The 14,767-nt window shown below is 37.8% G+C and overlaps 1 protein-coding gene across 1 annotated transcript in view; it reads left to right on the top strand.

Moving 5' to 3' along the window:
* Positions 1-4,652, top strand: part of DENND1A (DENN/MADD domain containing 1A) — a gene marked incomplete at both ends in the record, with an annotated part of 171,623 nt that extends 166,971 nt beyond the window's left edge. The window contains one exon of the mRNA XM_010285292.1: positions 4,509-4,652. Coding sequence (XP_010283594.1) covers positions 4,509-4,652 — 144 coding nt within the window. The remainder of the gene's footprint in view (positions 1-4,508) is intronic.
* Between the last annotated feature and the right edge of the window lie 10,115 nt (positions 4,653-14,767).

Genomic DNA, 14,767 nt, shown 5'->3' with positions numbered 1-14,767 from the left:
ACTCTAAAAAGAGGTATTGTTCTGTTTAAAGTGATAAAAATAGCAAAAATTGTTTTGGCCACCTCATATTATTTTTAGTCTAAATGTCTGTGCTGCTCTGTTGACAAGTCTGTTAGTGCATCCTCACCAATTTTCATGTGAGAACATTGTATTCTTCATGTATTTACTGACCAGTATGTGCAAGTGTTAACTGTGTGAAATTCTGGCATCATTAAATATTTAATTTTTGCCAAATTTGGGATGCTAGTCTTTCATCTTCTAAGGATAACCTAAGGTTATTTTTAAACTGAACTCACTATCCACTGCATTTTAACATACTATTTTCCATTATTAATACAAAAAGTATGCAGGCCACTGGTAAGGAAAAGTCAAATATAAACATCCCTTTTCCAGTTTTTGCTGCCAAATATGAGCAGCTTCCGTACAAGATAGAATTTAAAAATGCAATAAAGCTAGAGGTCTGCTTTCTACAACTCTGCATAGCAATGGTGACCTCTTAAATATAATCAAGAGCCCATTTTGCCCTTGGTTTGCTCCAGTCTTGGGTTTGAATTGCAAATGGGAAATGCAGGATTGACCTGTTGAGAGGTCACTGTGGTGTGTGTAAGGTCCTTCTTTAATATGATAGTAGAGATTGAATGGGGCTCTATTTCCATCCCTTGTTCATTTGTGGTACAGTATTTCAAAGCAACAGAAATAGTTTTCAGAGGATTCTTATGAGTGATAGCAAATAATTGTTAATAGATACAGCATGGTAGTTTTATTTTATACCTGATACAGTACTTTTTTCTTTTTTTCTTTTTCTTTCTTTCCTCTTTTTTTTTTTTTTTTTTTTTTTTGTAAAGGCTGCTTTTTCCATTTCACAAATGGACCATGGTGGTCAAGTCACTCTGTTATTGGCTCATTTGAAGCTTAACTACATAGAATTAGGAAGAAGGAGGAATATGAACGGTACCGTCCTCAACTTTCAGTAAGGAGAATGTAACTTACTGAAAGCTTCTGGATAAGACAATTTATATAAATGGTTGGGCACTTGGCGTTAATGTATTCAACATTATTTTACTTACTAGAGCCCTGTGTGGCTCTGGTTAATGTCTGTTATCAATGGGCAGTTGTCAATGGTTTATTATCCGTACAGCTAGAAACAACTCATTTAGAGGTTTATAAAATAACCTGGAGACTCCTTCTAGACATTTTGGAATGTGTTTTTTGCTCTTCTAATAGACAGTATTTGTAGTACATTACAAAAGGTCCCTAGAAAAATTACTAATCCATATTTAAACAGAAGAAAACCTTATTCAGTTTACAGGGTAAACTTTACATGTCTGTAAATATATATGTCTTAGTCATTCTCTGAAGTTCCTCCTTTAAAATAAATAGGTAGTAAAGATTTCTCCTGAACAGACAGTTGTTAGGGGAAGCACTGTTTATATATGCAGATAATTATAGAGCATGATAGGTTATTGCCATTCTCTTTTTCCAGTAATCTATAAAGTATCTTTTTTCCTCAGGCAAAAGGTGTTTTTGTTTTTAATAATATCTTTAAATTACACTTTCTTTTCATTAAAAAAATCACTGAAACTTTGCTAGGTTTTTGCATTTCTGGACAATTTATTCCAGTAATGAGTAACTTATCACCTTCCATTATTTTCCATTTTTTAGGAGAATAGGTATCATGTTTTTTTGTTATCCTGAACAACATATATGACTTAAGCTACTTCAGGAATGTCTTTCTGGCTTATACCAAACCCCTTTTTTGGGGACATGTCGGAACTGAAAAGTCCCACTTGGGACATACCTACGCAGTATGATGCACTGCAGTACAAAGAACTGCTCGTGAGCACCAACCAAGCTGGTACGGTTATGCAGCATAGCTTCAAGGGGAGGTACTAGCACTGGTCTTGAAAGCAGTGTGGAGGTACAGATTGCGTTCTGGCTGGTAAATCCTCTCCCTCAGTTGGGATGCACAGGTCTACCTGGCTTTTTGTTTAGTACCAGGAATGGGCACTGCTTTTTTAAGACCTGCCTGCACTAGGATCCACTGCAGTTCTTCGGCCATTTGTAGTTCTCCAGCTGAAGAACTGCTTTTATCAGGAGACATTTTGTGAGCCCTGATACCTTTCTGAAACTAAAGTTCAGAATCTGAGAGTCCTGTTTCCTTATTTGTGGTTTTAGCTCTCGGTCTGTCTTACACTCCCCACTGTCTTCTGAATAACTATTCGAAGTCTGTTAGTGGACTGAAGGTATGTCACAGACTGCTTTGAAGGACTGTTGTCTACTTTCCTATTATAGAATTGCCAAACTTTGATGTTTGATCATTTTAAAGCTACTTGGAGCCCTTATTTGGGGTCTTTAAAATCAAATATCTCTGATCATATAGCTCAAATGTGTTTTCATTGAAGGTAGAAAACAAACTTCTGTGAAGCAAATTTTGCTTTCATGGCTGAAGCTGTGTTGTTGATTTGTCTGTCTTTTGGGGATTTTGAAAAAATACAGAGGAATCAAAAAATGTAATTCTCATATTTTATTACATAAATTAAGAAAAAATAATAATTTTGACTGAAATCTGTTGCAGTTTCTTTAGAATTCTGCACACCAAACACAGTGGAAATACACTTCAGGAACATGTTATCTTTTGCATGCAATTATATCATCAGAAAAGTGAAGTGAACCTATAGCAATAAAAGCTGCAAGGATTTGCAGTGATCATTATACATCTTAGGGGGTTTTGCTTTAATGGCTTTATCTGTCTGTATCTTTTATCTCCTCCCATTCCCCTGATGTCCAAACGTTTGTGTCCATTTAACATTTTTCTGGAAATTTTGCCCCAGTTGGAAGATGCTTTGCTTTCCGTTGATTCCCAGCTGTCTGTTCCCTTGGTTGGAGCCGCAGCTCCAGGTGGAATGCTGAAAGCTCTGAAGCGCTGGGAGGGTCCACTGTTCAGTGCAGGTCAGGTGGCTTTGAATGTGCTGGGCACCTTTATGGCATATACATAACAGGTCTGAAGCTTGGTGCACATTTAATATGGCTATACTTGTATAGAAATATGTAAATAAAGTTTGTATTTAAAGTCATTACATTTCAGAACAGTATACATTGCTGCCGTGTGTTACACGATTCCAAAACTGACCGATCCCTTGGTAGTTTGTTGCTGTTTTGGAGCTGAAGTATGAGTTTGACAGAATCTTACATTTCTTGTCAACAATCAAGTTGTTTTGGGGCTCTTTGTTACTAATTTGTGTACTTTGTTGGGTTTTTTTAAAGACAAGGTGGCACTGTGCAGCTGGAGGGCAGGGGGAGGAAAAAGTTTTTCTCTCTAGTTTGACCTTAACAAGTTGTTAATTCCCACCCCCACCCCCCGATCCTTATGCCCGTATTGGTGAAACACTGCTCTACCAGCTGGATCTAAAAAGGTCTCTCAGCTTCTCTGTGGAGCAGACAAAGCCCCTTAGAAAGTCCATCTAGCTTTTTGTTTCATTTGACCTAAACACATTAGGTCAGTCTGTGTCCAAAAGAACCATTTCTAATTGGCCATCAGCTTACATGTCTCATTATTGTACCTTAGCAAGACGGAAACTTGAGGGGGCATGTCAAAGGTCAGTGAATCAAAGCAATGTCTGTGTAAGCAGCCAACCTTAGGTCAGTCTTGCAGAGCTACAGTGTGTGCAGGTTTCTCTCTATATTTACCGAGCATTATTTCCTTGACATTGTTGCAAAGAGATGTAAGGTTTGGGGCCCACTGCGTTATAGACTGTTTCTCAACTGACTTTCAAACTCGTTTCTCCTTGTCTGATTCCTTATGGCTGCATGCCTTTGTCTTTTTCAAAACCTATGTTACATGTACCATACATACACTTGCCAAGTCTTCTAACCTAGGTTGATGGGTCACTTTACTTCTGAAGATGACAACTAATGTCAAAAGCAAAAGCAAAGCAAAACAAAAAAGCATCCTGCTAGGCAGCAATTTGTTTTATACAGGCTCATAAAGGCATATTCAGTATGCACAGACTCAAAGATAAAATGCAAAGCTAACTAAGCTGTGAGTTTCATCTCTTCTTGCCACTTCCAGAAGTAGTTGTTCTGCCACAGAAAATTCTGTGAAGTACGTAAATAGAATTACTGTTTTCACTTCGGTTTGCAAAAAGCAGAATAGCCCTGTTCCTAGGTTTCAGTTGAATTTGTTCCTAGAATAGAAATTTTGAGCTATATATTTTTTTCTCCCTGTATATTTCCTGGCTTTTGCATGTTTAAGTCAGACATTTTATTGAATGTGTCTGTTTGCATGCAACATTGGTATTAGGAGGAGAGCGTGGTTGTGTACAAGCTCTGATTGACAAAGCGCAGTGAAATGTTTTATTCTAATGATGTTTTCTTTTCTGTACTTTGGTTTTTTCCCCCCCTAACATCAAAATTGTTAGTCAGCATTATCCTCCAGTGTCTCCTTTGTGCCCCTTACCCTTAATCAAGAATGTTCCTGGCCACGCTATTCACCTTTTCCTACCATACAGGACATTGCCGAGAATGGCTGTTCTGCAACACCGGAGGAATCTCTACCAAGGACAGCGCCTTCTCCATTGGTTGAAAAGAAGGACCCTAAATTAAGAGAAGACAGGAGACCAATCACAGTACATTTTGGTCAGGTATGTCTGAGTGTTAGGTTTCTTTACATTGTGTGACTCAGCAAAAATAGTTCAGAGAAAAGTCACAATAACATAAATGCCAATTGTTTGATTATTTTTTCTAACTGAATTATGTTGTTACAGATTTATTTCTGTTGTATTTCTTTAAATGGGACTCTAAAACCTGATTTTTCTGGGGTTTACTGATTCCTTTTGTTCATATGATGATTTTGAGGAAAATAAATTCTAAGTGAATGGGGGGAAGCATAATTATTGTAGCAATTTTATAAACTATTTTGCTGTTCTTTTAGCATGCAAAGTGCTACAGCCCTCAGGACTGAGGAAGTATAATTTAAAATGTCCTCTGTTATCTAGGCAGATCATTAGTGTCAATATGGAACATCCAACTATTAAAGCATTTTAACATTCTTTGAAAATGAAATGTGTTGAACTAAGATGGCAAAATCAATTAATAGCTTATTAGTGTACTCTCAGATTTCAGTATTGACAACTGAGCTATACATATTAGTTACTCTTACAATGTTTCTTTTGATATGTCTGTAAAAGAGCAAGTTTGGTTTTGTGTTTTTTTTTAAAGAGCTAGTTATTTAGAAAGTGTTGTAGTTGCTGTGTTTTTCATGGAAAAACTTACAGTATTTACTATCAGTTTGCCAGCGTTCCCCTATTAAGTGTAGCCTGACACAAAAAAATAACATTATTTGTGTTCACAGTTCTCTTTTCTTTATCTGTATCTATATTTACAGTATTATGATGAGAAAAAAGGAGTGAATATCTGATTTCTTCTAAGGAAACATAGTGTAATTTTAAAACAATTGGAAAATATTGGGAATTATAAAATGTGAAGCAAGCCAGATTTTTAGATAGGTATCTATTAATAGAAACTAGTCAGTATAGCAACATTGACTGTTTCGGTATTAGATAATTAGACATCTATTAATAGGTAATAGATTAGTATCTATTAGATAGACACAATACAGTCACTGCTCAGAGCAATGTTGTCTGTATCATTTTAGAATTAGATTTGTTTCTTTCAGAACTGTCACCACTCTGCTAAATGTAACTTCTTGGAGACCATTTCCCCCCCCACCCCCAACAGACTCTCTTCCAGTTAAATATTTGCAGTAGTGACTTTTTTGCTTACTTTCTGTGCCAGAAGAGTTGAGAGGAATTGAGGCTACTGGAGAAATGTAGCCATTTAGCTCTAACAGGAAAATGTTACATTTCATTTAAAGCAGTCAGAAATCCAAATAGTATTATAATCTACTTTTAGTTTTTTCCCTTAGCTTTTTATGAAGGATGCATGGTTTAAACATTTTCGTAAATTAATGAAATATATAATCATGTGGAAATTGCAAATGTAAATTCATAAGGTTTTTTAATGGTCACTTTCAAATTTTTTAATGATCGCTTTCTCTATGTCAAAAGAAAGAGATATCAGCTTTACTGAACCACTGGCTGTGGTGAACGGCTCACTTGCTAAATGCTTATTACTGTCATTACATTACAAATGTTGGTTTCCAAAGAATTATCTAACTTAGCAGTTGTAGGGCTCTCTCACTTATAGCCTTTGTCCCTTTCACGGGTCTTTTTTTCCTGATAGCCCAATGCCAAAACAAAAATTAAATCATACTTTCATTCAGAAGGAAAAGATGTTCAGGTTTATGAAATATAAATTAAGGCTTTGGCGAGGAAAAAAGCAGCAACATTTACTGTTTAAATGGAAGATGGCTTCTAACTAGTGATTAAAGGGAGAGATTTTAGTGTCACTTTTAACTCTGCCTAGAATACAGTAGGTGGGAACAATTAAAAAGCCACAAGAACTCTGAAATAAGGGCTGTTTGTGCCTTCATAGTTCTTACAAACTGAAGAGGATGAAAGAGGCTTTTTTCTCATTGTCACTTGCTTTCTATGTCTGCTGGTATTATGCTAGTGTATATGGCAAAGGCAGACTTTTTTAAAATGCATGCATGCGGATTAGGGTCAAGCCCTGTGTATCAGTAATGCAGTAAGCCTCGTCCATACCACTGCAGTGAGAGAGCCTACCAACAGCAGCGAGATGCTTTAATTGAGACATGCTGTCAAAGTGACAAACACATTTGCATACAGTCTATTTATTTTCGTTGGAAAGGTCTGCAGTCTGCTGTTGGTTGAACATTCTTAATCAGCTCGCTGTAAGTGAGCCGGCAGCTAGCTGTCCTATGCTGGGTGCTTCTCTTCATTACATGACAGATTAGCTAAAGGGGGATGGGCTAGCAAGCCAGCAGCAACCTTTAATTTTAACTCATTATCTCTCACCCTATAGTGAGGTAGTTTCTAGTTTTTCCAAATACAGTTGTGTATCCGCAGTTGTTAGGCTACAAAAAATATCAGTAAAATATCTTGAAACGTCTTTGAATCAGCACTTCAGCTGATTGTTCTCAAAAATTTATCAGCAATTATCTAACTGTACGAGATTCCATAGTGTTGTAGCTCATCTTGGCGACTGGTTATCAGACATTGAGACATTGTTTGTTATGGAATTGTTTTAACAGTGGTTTCTGTACTACTAAGACATTGTGGTAAAGTTCTCCTTGATCATGAAAAGAAGAATTTTAGCCTGATAATGGCTAAACTGTAATAAAGATTTAAACAAATTCTTAGTGAGACTGAAGTGCAAAGGCATGACCACAGAATTTTCTCTGGTTTGACTTTGCATGCATTTTGGTTTACTCAGGGTGTACCTTTAACACTGACCCTCAGATCGACCAAATACAGGCCACTATCATCATGGACTTTGAGACAACTGTACTTAACAAGTAGAAATAGCAATACAGGCAACTAATGTTTAATGAGTGGGCAGAAGAGGGAAGAATTTTCAAGCCAAGAAAAAGATTCAAATGAATAGTGTGTAGTACTGCATAGTACACTCTGTTTTGGGGAGAAGTAAGGTTAATTATAATAGAAGATACAATGCTACAGAGAACATCCTTTGTGAATGTTGTCTTCGTGTTTATTTTCTTTCTGCCTTTTGTCTTGAAACCTGACCAAAACTTACTTAAAACATTGGAACACATGCTGCCATAGCTGTCCTTGGGATCCGTCCCAGTGAGCCCACTAACCGTTGTACAGTGCAGAGTGGGACAGCTAATACAGGTGATGTGTAACTCAGGTGTTTGTAGCTTTTGCTTCCATGCATACACTCCCACTTTTTTGGTAGAATGCAAATATCTTTGTCATCTTTTAGCTATTTGGAGAATAAACACTACACTGTGTCACTGTGACTATTTTGAACACATTCCTTGTCCAAGCAAGCACCTATTAGGGGCTCCTTTGACAGGACCCACAGCTTGAAACATTGAGGTCTCTTGTGATACTGGATGTGTTTGTTTTGGGTTGTTTTTTCTGGGGTGTGGGTGGAGGGTTGTTGTTTGATTGTTGCTTTGGTTTTGGTGTTCTTTTTTTAAAAATAATGTTCATTTTCACCTAATGACTGCAGAAACTTTAGTTCTCTTGATTGTTCATGAGTCTTATCATCTTATGTCCAAAATAAGGAGTACAAACCTTTTTGTTGTAATTTTCAGATTCTGAGTTTGCATTGAGTTGTGTGTTTCTGCTAGAAATTTCAGCTTCTATCACTGAACAGTTGTTGTTGGCGAGCTACAGTGATAAGAATGCTGCACAGAGCATAATGTTAAGCAGCCTTAGATCTCTTCTGCTTTGTGATTTTTCCTTAACTGATTGATCTGTATTGCAGTTCAATTTTGTCTGATTTCAGAAGTATGTTGTTTGAATTCTTAATATCTCTAACACCCTAAACAAACATGACAGTTTATAAGTTGCCTTTATGCCACAATAAAGAAAAAAAAAAGGAAAAAAAAAAAGAACAAACAAGGTGTTTTCCTTTTCTTTTTGCAAGACTGAGCTATCCTGATAAGGTATTTTGGAGGTTTTGATTTAAGTTTTTGCTGACACAAGTCTCAAATATCTCATTCAAGTATCTGGGTAAGTGATACTTATACATGTTATGTATGTTATAGCCAAAAAGCGGAGTCTGGGAAATGCAGGCATCTCCTTAATGATGGTGATTTTATAGCTGTTTCAAGTAACACAAGCAGCTCTCCAGAATATCTTGCTGAGATTTTAATGAGCAGCAGGCTTTCTCAGTTCTCTTACATGTTTGGGGTTTTTTTTGCATTATCTAAAGCAAAAGAAACAAAACTAAACAAAAACTCTTTAACTATTAGGCCACTAGTTTTCCAGCTGTGGCTATGATAAACACCTACAGTATCTGTGTACCACAGCCAGGAAAAGAAATGCTGTATGATCTTTAGGATTTTGAGACTTTGCTTAGATGAGTGGACACATTGACAGGTCCTTTTAACTACTGCAGTTGTGTGTCCTGGGGTGTGTTCATACAGCTCTATTAGGACCTGTACCATTGTATGGTCTGAGACGTATCACGTGGTCAAACAGAGCGCTTAACATTTGGCAGAGTTGCAGCCCTCCTCTTGGGGAGTAAAGGAAACACTTTATTTTCCAAAAATATACTTGTTTTTAACATGTGTTTCTCCTAATGAAGCTTCTGGTTCTATCCATACTACTTCCCACCCCTAATCAATCCTTCCTGCTATTCCTCTGAAACGTTGCACTGACTGCTTCTACAAGACCCTCCTTGTTCATACAGGATCATTACCTATGCCCCGTCTTCCCATCGGTCTTTGAGAGGTGGTGTAAGCACAAGAGGGGGTGAGCCTAGATTCTTTAAAAACAAATCTATACTTAGGAAGGTTCTTTGTCTGGAGCTTTTACGCAGTCAGTAGCGCAACTGATCTCGTACAATTAAAACAACAAATGGTAAACTGCCAGAAACATCATGGGCTGGGAAAGGGTAAAATTTCAATAGAAGCAAGTTACACGGGCAGTTCTGTTCAGCTCTCTAATTGTTTCTATTACAATGTCTTTTGTCAGCTTAGGTGTATTTATGTTTCTGTGGCTTATTTTTATTTACCAGAAAATAGAATATTTTACTCCATTTATGTACCGAAAGGTAAAGCTTAGTAAAACACAGAAGACTCTTCCAAATATGTTTTTACTTAAGAGATGCAGTCATATTCCATTCTTGATGCAAACCAGAGAAAATTAATATTTTGGGGGGTAATGTAAATAACTATGAAACAAATGGAAAATATATTCATGTACTAAAGCAGCTTATCTGACTGTGAAAAGACTTGTCCAAGTTCTCTTCTCAGCTGATTCTTACTGCTGTTTTGCAGGCCATAAAATGGAAATTGTCAGCTTTTTTGCTGTTTTGATCATTTGCTGTAAACGAACATGTTCATTTTTCCATTCATGATCTGCACTTAGACAGGCAGAACAAACTCTGCTTTGTAGGGCAGGTTTCTTCTTCAAGAAGATTAAACTGCATTAAGAGGTCAGGGGGAAGATGGGAAGAAAACCAGCCAGCTACATTCCAGAAATGCAAAACTGGATCGCTGAGGCCAGAGGCAAACAGAGGGAGGGATTATCTCAGATGAAGTAGGGAAGGGAGGAAGGCTCCTTTGCCAGACCCTGTGACTCCCTTCACACCCAGGTGCATTGGAACAATAGCAGATTCCCCTGGATCAGAGCAGGCATTGTGTGGCACTGAGGTAGAAACCAAAGGGGAAAGGGGAAAACAAGTTCATTTTCTAATATTCATGCAACTATATCCTACGGTTGGAAAGCCAGCCTGCTGTTCTTGCCACTCTGAACTGTCCTGACAGTAGAGATACCTTCATTAAGAAAATGAGCTTCCATTCCACTCTTCGCCACTGATGAGCAATATGATCTCCCTGTTCCTTTGTGCTGAGCCACATGGAGTTTCTGCCCTCTCTCCATTTGATTCTTTGTGGATGTAGAAAAAGTATAAGCCTAGTTCTTTAAAATTATTTTGTCTTCAGAAAACATATTTTCCACTCTCATTTCTTCTCACTCCTTTCTTAGACTGTTCCTTTCAGAAAGTAATGCACTGTTGCTCAGTAAAAGTCACCTTGCAAGAAAGGCAGATATATTGGCCCAGAAGCACTTGTCCATCTAACGTGTACTTGAGGCTACTCAAATGTCTCATCACATTATTAGGGGACAGTGTTCTTAGGGGAATAAAAACAATGTTAATGGACAAGAAAATAATTCATTCGATTGAAATTCTGCTTTGCAGTGTGCAAGGTTTGCAGAAATGGCAATCCATGGGATAGGAGTTATCTAACTAAAAGGTTTGCACTCTTGTCATGCGTGTAAATATTTGACAAGTGAGACCTGGTGCTCTCTTTAGGAAGATGTACACCACCTGCAGAGCATACCCAAAGGTTACTGCCTCTCATGCACTCACTTGCCAGTATTTTCTAATGAGCAACCACACAGCTATGTCTTCTTAAGCTGCTGCAGCAATGTAGTATATACATAGCTCATGCTATGTAGGAATTCATGCTTTGCAGTAAGTTTATGTGGCTCCAGTCCTGCATCCAGCAGATGTGTTCGTCCACAAAAAAGCATGTTCCGGGCTATGGCTTTTAGTGTTTTCCAACTGTCTTGGCATTTCAGGTGCTTCTTAAACAGGGATGTTCAGAATAAATTTACTGCCCTGGGTACATGCAAGTCAGATGCCATAACCCTTAGATGTATGGAGAAAATATTGTGGTTGAGCCAACCTCCTAGGGCTCTGTGACAAGCAATAGCAGCTGTAACGTCTGCAGAATTTCTTTGTTAGTCCTATTATGTTGAGGAACCCATAAATACCTTGTAGAGAGTATCTTGGTCCATCACTGCTGGCATGTAGAAGAAGAATTGCACTTTATAAATAATACATACATATAAAATAAGTACATCAGTACATGCAAGGCTAACCAAATCACCTAGATTGACAACTTGAGAAGAGCTCAGCGGGTCTTATGGGTGACTTGCTTGGTCTATCAGTGTAGATCAGCATCCAGAAGCTTCTTATGTATTACTTATCAAGTCGATACATGCAGTTAGGCCAGAACTCTCTGAATTGACCTCTGGGCCCCTGGATTAAACTAGAAGATTAAAGGGAGAGAGTATGTGAAACATGATTCTTCTGACTGCTAACCCCACTGTGATTGCTTGTTTGGCCAGGCATTTTTTGGATTTGCCCTTCAGAGCTGGACTGATTAATACCAAGTAAAACAGTTGCAGAGTGCCATGCTACAGATAGAGGAGCCATGTACTTTTCTGTGTTTGTGTGGAGGAGTATCCCCCTAATTATGCAGACTTCCTCGGTGAATGATGAAGCTGAGCGAAGCAGATAGTCATTGCTGTTTGTAGAACTCTTTAAATGAGACCGTCTCTTTTTTTTTTTTTTTATTTCTGTACAAGTATTCTGCTTGCTAGAGAGGAATAGCTGTTAAAAGATAATAAGGGATATATCCTTTTTCCAACATTTTAAATCATGTGGGTTGCATGATTTCCTTGATTTGAATTCTAGTATCAGGCCCACAGAAAGCCCAATGTAAAGCTGACAAAATGACCAGGTAAAAAAAGAAAACACACACAAAATAGTGTGGCTTTTTTCTTAATATTTAATATTGCATTGCTGGATTTTCCACTATTTTAAATAAAAAATATATGTAGTTAGTTCCATGTTGACAATGTCCTTGAGGATTTGACAGTGAGATTTTCCAGCAGTTGCTCTTCGTTAGAATCCTGGTGGTGTTTAATAAGGCAGCCAAACTGCTGGCACCTTCGGTTCTTGTTTGTTCTCCGAGGGCTCGGGGCTGCTGCAGTAAGCACATCGACCAGGGCTGATCATTACAAGGGCGTACGCCACTATGAATAAAAATGTCACACGTTTTCCCATCTCACAGCGGTACAAAATGTCAGTCCTGTCAAACAGACATTGCAGGTAGCAATGAGCAGTCAGTACAAATTGGGAAGCCGAATATTCCCCCAGCTTTCTGATATTCTTCATTTGAAGCAGAAGAAAAACAGTTGTTAACCTATTAGCTGTGATTTTAAACTCTGCTGAGATAGTAGCTGGATAGACTTTAACGCATGGGGATAAATACATTCCTGGGGTCTGGGATTTTTTGCAACATGCCTCTCTATCCATGTATGTTGAGAAACAGATCGAATGAAAACAAGCTACTGCAAAATATACCTCATTTTGGTAGAAGTCATTTGGAAATTTGAACATAATCTCAATGAGATTCTCTCTCAAACCATTCCCTGTTTAATCTCTGTGAATAGTTCTGAAAAAAAACTCCTTGCTGTTTTGCTAGTAATCCATAAGGGGCATGGTTCAATGAGCTAAGGGAGTTTTCTCTCATGGTCCTTTCATAATGCAGTAACGTAACAGACAATTGTGATTTTATTCTCTTTCTGTACAAATTAAAGTTATGCTGCTTTCAGCCTAGAGCATATTATGCAATGCAGAGTCCACAGGATGTGTTACTTTCTGGGTGTTAGACATGTCTTAGCACCATGAACATACCTGTGTGTTTGCCGAGTTAGCCATCTAGGATTGAGGCATGAACGTTGTCAGTGTAGGATTCTGCTGTTACTACAGGGTCCAGAAAAAATCTGATGCAAAAGATTAGGTGCAAAGGAGATGACAAAATATCAAAGAAATAACAAAAAATGGTACTAAGTCACCAGTGATTGCCCTAAGGGACAAGGAGAGCAGGTAAAATGGAGTGCAGTGGTCTATGTAAAAGTGAGTACCTCAAAGAAATTTACTTAGAAGTCTATTCTGGAAGTTAGAAATGTCTTTGTTTTTTCTCTGATACCTTCTCAGAACAAAAAAAATTGTGTATGCATTTAAGCTAGTGAATCGTTGCAAGTTACCCCCTTACACAAATGGCACTGATTGGTGAAGCGAATTGCAAAAGGAAGGCTGAGCAAGGAGCACTCATGTCAAAGCACTGCAGAAACAGAAGAGCGCGGTTAGAAACTGGATTGAAAGAATGCTAGTCTGCTCCTGGCTTACGTACTTAGCTGTCTGCAGTATGATTCTTAGCATCATCTAAGGCCTCGCTACATATAAATGAAACAGGAGACAAAATGTGAGGCTTTTTTGAACCAGAACGATTCTAGATTGAACTAAATATTTTGTGTTCTGTAGGCATCTATTTCCTGTGAGAACAGATACCTACTACATATAGCTTAACTTACATTTGCTTTCAAGCTGTGGTCTGCAGGCACCTGGGATCTGTACTAGGTAAATAAGAGGCTGTTGACAGTCATCTCCTTTGGAAAATGTCAGGAGTCTTCAAACTGCAAAGTGTTGAATAATATCAGTTTAATAGTTAAGGGGGGGTTTACAGCGTTTTAGAAGAACTGAATGCACGTATAGATGGGAGGAGGTCAGGTTTTATTTTCAACTGCACAGCAGATAAAAAGTGAAGTACAAGAATTAATTGGTCACAATCTCAAATTGTATCGATACCATCTTTTGTGGGTTTTGTACTACTTGTTTGTGTAGTATATGAGCTTTCCTGTCACACATCATTTCCTGGAGCTAGGAATGATCAGAAGTCTTGACAGGTCTTTAAACCACAGATACCATTAGAAGTTAACCACTACTACATGATACTTCTCACATCAGCATCATATAAGAACACATGTTACTTTGGGGCATGGCCCGAATATGTCTGTCTGCTCAACACTGCACACATAGAAAAATATATCCGTCTAATTCTCAAAGTTCTTCTTTTTTCTGTACTTGCAGACAAAAGAAATAAAATACTATTCAGTTCTACAGCCAAGGGGTTAATTACTTAAGCCATCTGTTTTTAGAATAGCATCAGTTATAAACAATCCACAGTGGTGTAACCTATGGTTTTACGATTTTCTGTCCCTGGCACTCTTCCATAACAAGCAGACTAAAAGATGCAGCTGAGAGGCCTATATGCTTCATCCTGGTGGAACATTTTAACTTGACAAGATATATATGAGCCTGATACCATGCTCCTGCTTTCATTCTTGGGTTTAGGAGATATCTGCATCTGGTTAGTACCATGTAAGTCCTAGATTCAAAGCAAACTGTGGTATGTTGTACATCATAACATTTAATGTTTTTATAAGTTAGCTATTCTGAGATTGTTTGCACAGTATGAGATTAATAGATGGACATTATCAACACTGTCAAATGAGCA

This window comes from Phaethon lepturus, unplaced genomic scaffold (genome assembly GCF_000687285.1).
Source record: "Phaethon lepturus isolate BGI_N335 unplaced genomic scaffold, ASM68728v1 scaffold1894, whole genome shotgun sequence".
In the NCBI taxonomy this organism is placed as follows: domain Eukaryota; kingdom Metazoa; phylum Chordata; class Aves; order Phaethontiformes; family Phaethontidae; genus Phaethon; species Phaethon lepturus.
The sequence above is the reverse complement of the archived record's forward strand: the minus strand, read 5'-3'. Positions and strand labels throughout refer to the sequence as shown.